Source organism: Triticum dicoccoides, chromosome 6B (genome assembly GCF_002162155.2).
Source record: "Triticum dicoccoides isolate Atlit2015 ecotype Zavitan chromosome 6B, WEW_v2.0, whole genome shotgun sequence".
Classification (NCBI taxonomy): Eukaryota; Viridiplantae; Streptophyta; class Magnoliopsida; order Poales; family Poaceae; genus Triticum; species Triticum dicoccoides.
The window spans coordinates 51,768,984-51,779,319 of record NC_041391.1 but is presented as its reverse complement, the minus strand read 5'-3'; the positions used below and the strand labels follow the sequence as shown (position 1 = coordinate 51,779,319).

The following is a 10,336-nucleotide window of genomic DNA, read 5'->3' as shown; positions in this document are numbered from 1 at the left end:
GTGGGGCCCTCGTCAGTGGCGGCCGGCAAGTGGTCTCCGGTGGGTGGCGGCGCGAAAACAGGTGGACGGGCATCTCACGTGCGTGGTGGCACGGAGGGGAAATTGAGGGCGGTTACCCTAACGAAACGTTTTTTTACTCATGGACTGCGCACTGGATTAGACAAAACTGCAAGATTTTTCTGTAAAAATACCGTGACGGTGAGCGGCCAGTAGCGATCGATACTTTCTTATTAGGTAAAGATAAAGATAAGCGACATGGTACACGGTTTTTTTTCCTTCACCTATATGTCATGCTTTACTGCTGCCCTAGCTAGAAGAAGGCGGATTGATATATTTTTTGTGACGATATGGTCCTTTTGCCTTCTTCTTTTTTTATGTCGATGCTATTTTCTGTTGTGTGTAAGTCGGATCACCTTCAGCAAGCATGAGTAACAGCCGAGCTGAATGTAAGTACATCAGTGTGCCCACTTGATCTGCTACATGGATTTCCATTACAAAGTTGCTGCAGACCATGATTCCGATAGGGACGGGAGCGCTGGCTTCGACCCGTTCCATCGTATCAAACGGAGCACCACAAAACTACTCCCTCCGTCCGGAAATACTTGTCATTGAAATAGATGCATCTAGATGTATTTTAGTTCTAGATACATCCATTTTCATCTATTTTGATGACAAGTATTTCCGGACGGAGGGAGTACATGGCACTGGTAGTCGAAGGGCTGTGTTACATCAATACTGTATAAGCCAAGCCAAGGTCTTTGGAATCAAGCCAACCGGGAAGTTACCCATGGTTTTGCTGCTGCAGATCATGATCTCATTTTAGTGGGGTTGTGTTTGACGGCAGAAATTTCTACTCCTTTGCTGGTGGTTTACTCGGGCTCTGCTTTTCTGGTCTTTGTAGGGACGTTAGAGGACCGCCGTGTGTTGGTGGCGGTCTAGTCAGGGTCAAGGTCAGGGTCATGTCCAGTTACATCCCTATCAGCAATGAAACACCAAGCGTTGATTGCATAATGTGAAAGCTGGAGTCAAGGTCGATGGTGGGTGGCTACTTGACGTTGACGCCCAACATGATTACGATCTGATGGGTTGGGTGTTTAAGAGGCGATCTAGAGCGCAGAGAAAGGAACCAAAAACAAGTTCCTCAGAGACGAAAACCATGGGCCAACTTCCACTGCACATTCACCACCTACAGCTAATAGCATCCGTACTGTTGCTGTCAGCGGCGGCTGGGGCAGCAGATGCTTCGGATCACGCCGGCAGCAACACCACCGGTGATCTTGCGGCGCTGCTCGCATTCAAATCCCAGCTCTCGGACCCCCTCGGCATCCTTCGCGATGGCTGGACAAGAAACAAGTCCTTCTGCAGCTGGGTGGGTGTGTCGTGCAGCCGGCGACATCAGCAACGTGTGACTGCTGTGTCGCTGCCGGATATGCCGCTCCAAGGAGGCCTCATCCCTCATCTTGGTAACCTTTCTTTCCTCCATGTCCTCAACCTCACCAACACAAGCCTCACTGGCTCCATCCCTGATGTTCTTGCAAGGTTACCTCGTATTAGAATTCTTGACCTTGGCCACAACAGTCTGTCAGGTCCAGTACCTCCTACCATATTCAACATGTCTAGGCTTGAGATCTTGTTGCTGGGAACCAACAACCTAACTGGGCCTATACCAAGCAACCAAAGCTTTAATCTCCCCCTGTTACGAAAGATAGCCCTCCATCGGAACAAATTTACTGGTCATCTCCCATCAGGCCTAGAAGACTGCCACAACCTTGAGGTAATCTCGATTGGTGGAAATCTCTTTGTTGATACTGTGCCAACATGGCTCGCTAAACTGCCACGACTCTCCTTCGTTTCTATAGGCCGGAATGAACTTGTTGGCTCAATCCCCAGTGTGCTCGGCAACCTAACCATGCTCTCCGTGCTTGACATCTCATTCTGCAACCTAAGCGGCCAGATTCCAGTGGAACTGGGGAAACTCAGCCAACTCACTGTGCTGCATCTTTCATACAATCAACTTACGGGCTCCTTTCCTGCCTTTCTAGGGAACTTGTCCGATCTACAGTTCTTGGTATTGGAATCAAATCTGTTGACCGCAACAGTACCATCAACACTTGGCAACATTAGATCTCTTTTTCATCTTGATATCCGAATGAATCACCTCCAAGGGAACCTTGATTTCTTGGGCAGCCTTTGTAACTGTAGGCAGCTTCAAATCCTTGCCATATCAACAAACTCATTCACTGGGAGTCTTCCTAACTATGTTGGAAACCTCTCTCAGAATCTATTAGAATTTACAGCAATCAGGAACAAGTTAACCGGCAGGTTTCCAGCTACACTGTCAAATCTAAGTGATATCCGTAAAATAAGCTTCAGCGACAACCAACTAACTGGAGAAATCCCAGAATCCATCATGATGTTGGAGAATCTCGAGGCACTTGATCTCTCTGAAAACAGCATGACTGGACCAATCCCCGCACAATCAGGTATGCTGAAGAACATTGTAGTTATAGCTCTCAATGATAATAAATTCTCTGGCTCCATACCAGATGGCCTAGTAAATATTACTACAATACAGTATATTTTCCTGTCCTCTAACAATCTATCTTCGACTATACCATCACACCTATTTCATCTTGATAACCTTATAGAATTAAGTCTGTTCCATAACACCCTAACAGGAGCCTTGCCTTCTGACCTAAGCCACATGCAAGCCATTGACAAAATAGACTTATCTTCTAATCTCTTCGTTGGTCGCCTCCCTAGTTCATTTGGACAGCTTGTGATGTTAAGCTATCTAAATCTATCTCAGAACTCATTTGACGATTCAATACCAGATAGTTTTCATCATTTGACCAACTTAGCAACTCTGGACCTATCCTATAACAATCTTTCAGGTGGAATACCAAATTACCTTGCAAATTTTACCTACCTTACTGATCTGAACCTCTCCTTTAATGAGCTACAAGGGCAAATACCAAATGGAGGTGTTTTCTCAAGCCTAAGCTTGCAATCATTGATTGGGAATAAGGGACTGTGCGGTGCTCCACGTATTGGATTCTCACCATGTTTGGACAAGTCAACTCATAGTCAGCACTTTCTCAGGTTCATACTCCCTGCTGGCATCGTAGCAGTTGGTGCCTTAGCAGCGTGTGTATACCTTCTTGACAAAAGGAAGAAGAAAAAGCATCAAAATGTTGCAAATTCCATTCACATAGCTGATGTTATCAGACACAAGTTAGTATCCTACCATGAGATTGCACGTGCTACAGAAAACTTCAACGAGAGCAACCTCCTTGGAGCTGGAAACTTTGGCAAAGTTTTCAAGGCCCAACTGGGTGATGGTTTGGTGGTTGCAGTAAAAGTGCTCAACATGCATGTCGAGCGAGCCATGAGGAGCTTTGATGCTGAATGTGAAGTGTTGCGGATGGCTAGGCATCGCAACTTAATAAGGATACTGAATACTTGTTCCAACATGGATTTCAGAGCATTGTTGCTTCAGTACATGCTGAATGGCAGCTTGGAGTCACATTTGCATGGAGGAATTAGGGAACCACTGGGGTTCATCAAAAGATTGGATACTATGCTTGGCGTGGCTGAGGCAATGGAATATCTGCACCATCATCATCATCAAGTTGTCCTACACTGTGACCTCAAACCTAGTAATGTGTTATTCGATGAGGAGATGACATCACATGTTGCGGACTTTGGAATTGCTAAATTACTTACCGGTGATGACAACTCCATGATTTCAGCAAGTATGCCAGGAACAATTGGGTACATGGCACCAGGTACATACATACATATATACTTGGTATAATCAAGCTTTATCAACTTATTGGAAGGATGCTAGTTATTGCTATTATTAATCATAGTACTCTTGAACCTTTTTTCCTTGAACAGAGCTTGCACTCATGGGGAAGGCTTCAAGGAAAAGTGATGTGTTTAGCTTTGGGATCATGCTTCTTGAAGTCTTCACTGGGAAGAGTCCTACGGGTCCCATGTTCATTGGAGAATTCAGCCTCAGGCAGTGGGTATCCCAAGCATTTCCATCAATGCTCATGGATGTTGTGGATGAGAGGTTCCTACAGCGTGAGGACATTGATCACAGATTTCATCAGCAAAGCAGTACTACTTGGTCTCCAGCATCGTCTTCCACACGGTTTGATGCCAACCTGCTTGTGTCGATATTTGAGCTAGGTCTGATTTGTTCGAGCGAATCCCCTGAGCAAAGGATGACAATGAACGATGTGGTTTTGAAGCTGAAGGACATAAAAAAGGATCACTTTGCCTCTGAATTGGCAAGGGAAAAGGCCTCGGGCTAAGAGCTCTTAGCTAGACTAGTTCGGTGATGTCAGTGTGGTTTGGTTTCTATTGAACTTCCGTCACACTATACTCTAGTATGCCTTTCCATATATTTGGTTCAATAATTATTTAGGGAATCTTTGGTTAAATACTTAAGTGTATGATGATATGTTTTGTGGACTTTGTGTTGTAATAGGATTTAAGGTTAGATTATATTTGTGAATCCTGTAACCTGAGCCTCATAAATAGAGAGCACCACTTCTGTAACCATCATGGCACAATATACTGTAGGGAGGAGCCCACTTATTTATGCCTGTAGGACAGACTCTTTTGTTGAACCTTGTTAACAAATGTTGTGTCATGTGTGTTCTCTTATCTTGCACAACACATGCTTTTCCTAACAACCTGGACATACTTTTATCTTTAACCGTGATTTCCTTGTTTTTACAAACATGTAGGCATCATGTTAACAAATCTTATTATACATCTATAAGTATTTGAGTATTTATTTTCAGATTTTTTTTGAAACTTAAAAAGTTGAATTTTGAATGATTTAAAATTTCAGGCTCTATGGTGCTTGAGAGTAAAAAAATCCACTCTTAAAAGACGTAGATATTTTCTTGAAGGCTTTGTCTTGAGTAGACCCATCAATATCGGCAGCGGTGGGGCCAGGATTGAAGTAAACCCTGGGTCCAAAAGAAATTGACAACATAAAAAAATTAGCAGTTATAACTACCCCAAAATACCGCATAACATTGATGGCAAATTTGTGCGAACATGACATTTTTTCACTTTTTTGGACCACTTTCAAAATTTAATTAAACTATTGCAATTTTATTTTTTTACATGGCGTTTTTATTTTTTTTTGTTAGACCATGGCCAATTTTATCCATTTTTTCGAACATGGCATTTTTTATTGAAACAAACCAAGTAAAAAAATGTAGCATAAGGCTTTCTTGCTTTTTATATCTTTTTGCATGAAAACTTTATATTTTTTATAAATTTGCCATGTTTTTAGAGAAACCAATTTTTTCTCCTTGGTCTACCTTGTTAAACACACATTGAGTGCCATTGTACCAATTTTTTAAGAGAAACGTATACTTTTCGTCCCTCAATTATTCACAGAGTTTAGATTTAGTCCCTCAACTACGAAACCAGGTATTTTGCACCTCAAATTTTAATACCGGACAAATTTCGTCCCTTGTATCAGCAGACCAGGTTTCACTGCCGACTTAGCATGGATTTTGACTGGTTTGACCGGTCCACGCCAACATGGCAAAGGAGCTGGCAAATCGCTCCTCACGTTGGCAAAATAGCTTGCACCGGCGGCGGCGCTCTGGAATCTGGACGAGGCGGGTGCTAGCGGGGAGAGGCTGCTCCATGCCTTGGAGCAAGCTGGGGTGTCCGCGCGTCTGGGAAACCAAGCACGGGGAGGACGCGTGAGGCTTAGGTAGGACCACGGGGAGCTTAGGAAGCCGACAGGATGAACCGGAGCTTGCAAGAGGGGGAGATCGCAGTGCGACGACAGTCACGGAAGTCAAGGAAGACGATTTGGGCGTCAGCGATTTAGGGCCTCCGGCGTTGCTTCCTTTGGTGTGGTTTACTATGACGGCGAGGTGGAGCACCTACACATGACGAGTCGTGGAGGAGTCCTATGCCGCTGCGGGCAGCCCGTGCTGCTCCTGACAAGTTGTAGAGCCCCTCAAGCGCTAGCTCGGCGTCATCACCGCCGGCGTCCTGGCATGCCACCACAGCGCTTGTGCAGCCGGTGCACTATAAGTGCTCGTTGAAATGCCCATTAGAGAGAGATAACAAGAGGGAAGAAGAGATAGGATCAGTAGGATAGAGAAATACGGCTACTTGGACTATGACCGGTCAAAAACATGCCAAGTCAGCTCAGAAACCGCTTTAGTTGTGTCGAAGGACAAAATTTGTCCCGTATTGAAAGTTTGAGGTGCAAATTACCCGGTTTCGTAGTTGAGGGATTAAATCTAGACTCCGTCAAAAATTGAGAGACGAAAAATATACTTTTCTCTTTTTTTTAATATACCTTGCAAATTTCTATATTAGAGGATGGCAGTTATTTCAAGTATAACATCACATTCTTGTATACATAGGGCATGGCAAACTGTAAATTTATGTCTTTGTTCCTTTTTCTTAATATAAGAATATATATATAGTTTTTTTGCTCATGGCATTTTTCCGCAACCAATTACTCCTATTTAACTGGGCCTATGGGCCATCCAGAGGGGTCGTGCTGAGAGCGAGGTGTCGGCAGGGTGATTTCGTTCGCTGGGCGGTTCCACCCAGATCGAACGCTTCTGCTCTGTGGGGGATCACCTCCAGATCGAACGTTTCGTTCGATGGGGTAGCTTATTAACCCATAAGAAAATTTATTTTATTTTTTTATTTTATTTTTATTTTTCCGAAAATTTCTCAAAAAAAATCGAAAAGGGACGCTTTATTACTTAAAAGGTTTAAGTATTACACCCGGTCTCTACATAACTACGATGCACACAGCCAAAAAAGTTCTCTCACAGAAACGAAAATTAAGAAGGCGAAATACAAAGAAACAGAGTATGTATAACGCCTAAAGCGGAGGTGGACCAATCCTAAGATCATGCTGCCATCCATGTTGGGTAAAAGTATCCCTCGCCGTATCCTCCAATCGTGTACACACCTTCGTAAACAGGTCTCGATTCTCCACACGTTGTAGAGAGGACCATAAACGAAGAGTCCCGGTACACCTGTAGATAACCTGCATCAGAGAAGTACTTTTATCGTTAAACACCTTATCATTTCTACATAGCCAAAGCGACCAAATAACGGCAAGCGCTCCCACCCTAAGAATAGTTCTGAACCTGTAATCTATCCCATGTAACCAGTTGCCAAATACATTAGCAACACTGCAAGGAGGATACAAGCCAGAAGCTATCTAGATGACTGACCATATAGAACGAGCCAATTTGCATTGAAAGAATAAATGTTTTATTGTCTCATCATGGTGACAAAAGACACATTGCGGGCTTCCATGCCAATTTCTCTTAAGAAGGTTATCTTTAGTAAGAATGACTCCGCGACGAAGATACCATGCAAAGATGTTATTCTTTAGAGGTATTTTCATCTTCCAGATCTTCTTGTTATTATCAACTGGCACATCAGACTGGATTAACGCTCTATACATAGACTCCACTGAGAATTGTCCATTCCCATGTAGGTTCCATCGAAATACATCAGACCCATGTGACAAATGCACCATGGACAAACGCTGGAGCAGGATATACCATGATTGAAGTCTGGGTCCAATTTAAATCTCTTCTGAACGTCACATTTGGCAGAAATGATTCCATTACCGTGGCGATAATATCACCCTTATGACACACAATGTTATATAGAGCCGGATATTGTTCCCGGAGTGTGGAATTTCCCAGCCACTTGTCCTCCCAGAATCTAATTTTCGAGCCGTCCTTAATCGAGAAGGATCCATAGGAGAAGAAATATTTCTTCGTAGCCATCAGACCTGCCCAGAAGTGAGAATCCCCTGGCTTCCAGTATACTTGAGATACCGCCTTGGAACCCACATATTTCCTTCTCATGAGGGTTTGCCATACACCATCTCCCGTCATTAATTTAAACAACCATTTGCCGAGGAGGGCCCTATTCTTAACCTCAAGGTCATGAATGCCCAACCCACCTTGGTCTTTGGGACGGCAAACCACACTCCATTTAGCCAGTCGATATTTCTTTTTCTCGCTATCTCCTTGCCAAAAGAATCTTGATCGGAAATAATCTAATCTATGTAAAACTCCTTTCGGCAATTGGAAGAAGGAAATCATATATAGTACCGTGTTACTTAGTACTGAATTTATGAGGACCAACCTTCCACCCAGAGATAGCAGTTTACCTTTCAAACTGCTAAGTCTTTTTTGCAGTCTCTCCTCGACGTGTTTCCATTCAACATTTATGAGTCTCCGATAATGTATCAGTATCCCCAAATATGTGATCGGAAACTGGCCCAACCCGCATCCGAATAATTCGGCGTATAGGTGGGAGTCGTCTTGAGCCTCGCCAAACCAAAACAACTTACTTTTGTGAAAATTGATCTTAAGACCTGAGAGTTGCTCGAATGCGGATAAAATTAATTTCAGATTTCTCGCTTTCTCGAGGTCATGATCCATGAAGAGAATCGTATCGTCAGCATATTGAAGTATAGAGAGACCACCATCAACTAGATGATTTACTACCCCATCAATTTGGCCATCAACCGTGGCACGCTCAATCATGACCGCTAGCATATCCACCACTATATTGAATAGCATGGGCGATATGGAGTCACCTTGTCGCAACCCCTTTTTTGTTTGAAAATAGTGTCCAATGTCATCATTGACCTTAATGGCAACACTACCTCCAGAAAAGAAGCTATGGATCATAGCGCGCCACTCTGCAGAAAATCCTTTCATTCTGAGAGTCTGTTGAAGAAATGGTCATTTGACTTTGTCATAAGCTTTTCCAAAGTCTAATTTGAGTACCACCCCATTCAATTTTTTTCGATGTAATTCATGAATTGTTTCATGAAGGATGACAACTCCATCTAAGATGTGTCTCCCTTGCATAAAAGCAGTCTGTGGAGGATGAACCACGTGTTCAGCAACCGTATTTAGCCTGATCGTCGCAACCTTCGTAAATATTTTAAAACATAATTAAGGAGGCAAATAGGTCTATATTGTTGTATCCTTTCAGCCTCATTAACCTTAGGTAATAAAATAATAAAATAATCTCACTGAAGTTTAAGCGAAACAATTCTAGTTGGCCCGCATGTAGGTCACTAAACAAAAGTAGGAGATCCGGTTTGATGACTTCCCAGAAGTTCTGATAGAACTCAGCGGGAAAACTATGCGGACCCGGGGCTTTGTTGTGCTCCATTAAGAAAACTGCATTTCTAACTTCCTCCTCGGTGTACGGGGCTGTTAGAAGTCCATTTTCCTCATCAGAGACCTGGGGGATGTCATCTATTCGGGACTCATCCATCGAGAAGTTTCCTTCCTCTGGGGCTCCGAACAAAATGTTATAATAATTAATGATGTAGGATTTAAGTTGCTCATGCCCCTCAATCGTTCCCTCTTCCTGTTGTAGGGAATGAATAATTTTTTTCTTGTGTCTGCCATTGACGACTCCATGGAAATATCTAGTATTCGAATAACCTTTCAGGATAAATTGAGAGTTGGAATGTTGACTTCTTAATAAATCTAGAATGTAACCTCAACGCAGTTCTGTTCAAAATATCAATTGCATCCAATTCTAGCTCTGTTTATACAACATGAAGATGACCTGGTGATTTATTGGAGCTAGGTGCTGGGGCATCAAGACGTGCACACACAAACCAAGAATCAGGTACAAGAAAAAACAAAAATACCCTGCATACTCATTGTCTGCGGCAGGGTGGAGGCCCGCAGGCAAGAGCAGTACCTTCGACGGTCGTGGCAGCGGAGCCAGGTAGCCGCGCGGCGGCGGGAGGTCGGGAGGGCGACGAACGGCAGCGCTCGCACCGCGGACAGCGGGACCGCGGGAGGGAGAAGTCGGTCTAGGTCGGGAGGCGGCGCGAGAGACCGTCTAGGTCGGGAGGCCGAGGCGCGATGATGGTTGGCCTGTGCAGCGGGCAAGCTGTAGTTCGCCGGGTTGTGCATGCTGGGCTGTGTTAGGCCATCTCCACCGCGCGACCCCATTTTGTTCGGCCCCGTTCGTTTGAGGTAAAAGGGACAAACTGGGTGGGCCAGAGCAAATGGACTTTTGTCCGTTTTGTGTCCGCTATCGACCCATCCCGCGGCGATGTTGTCCTTGGCGGCCGCCCTCCGGCTCTTCCTCTTCGCTGATTCCGCGTCCAACTTGGCGATCTCCTCCGGCGTGCACTCCGACCGCGGCTTCCTTGGAGCCTTGCCCTTCTTCTTCTTGGCCATTCCGGGCGGGGCGACGGCCGGCCCGCCGGAGTTTGGCTGGGCGTCGGCCATGGACGGGGGAGGGAGTGGGACGGCGGGAC

The 10,336-nt window shown here is 44.6% G+C and overlaps 1 protein-coding gene across 1 annotated transcript; it reads left to right on the top strand.

Moving 5' to 3' along the window:
• The first annotated feature begins 1,148 nt into the window (after window positions 1–1,148).
• Window positions 1,149–4,587, top strand: LOC119322232 (probable LRR receptor-like serine/threonine-protein kinase At3g47570). Its single transcript, XM_037595730.1, has 2 exons — window positions 1,149–3,788; window positions 3,901–4,587. The coding sequence occupies exons 1-2, from the start codon at window positions 1,157–1,159 to the stop codon at window positions 4,320–4,322; spliced, it is 3,054 nt and encodes a 1,017-aa protein (XP_037451627.1). The 5' UTR covers window positions 1,149–1,156; the 3' UTR covers window positions 4,323–4,587.
• The last annotated feature ends 5,749 nt before the right edge of the window (window positions 4,588–10,336 follow it).

Coding starts and splice junctions, on each gene's coding strand:
- LOC119322232 (XM_037595730.1), top strand. CDS start 1,157: ATGGGCCAACTTCCACTGCACATTCACCACCTACAGCTAATAGCATCC. Junction 3,789..3,900: donor AATTGGGTACATGGCACCAG/GTACATACATAC, acceptor TTCCTTGAACAG/AGCTTGCACTCATGGGGAAG.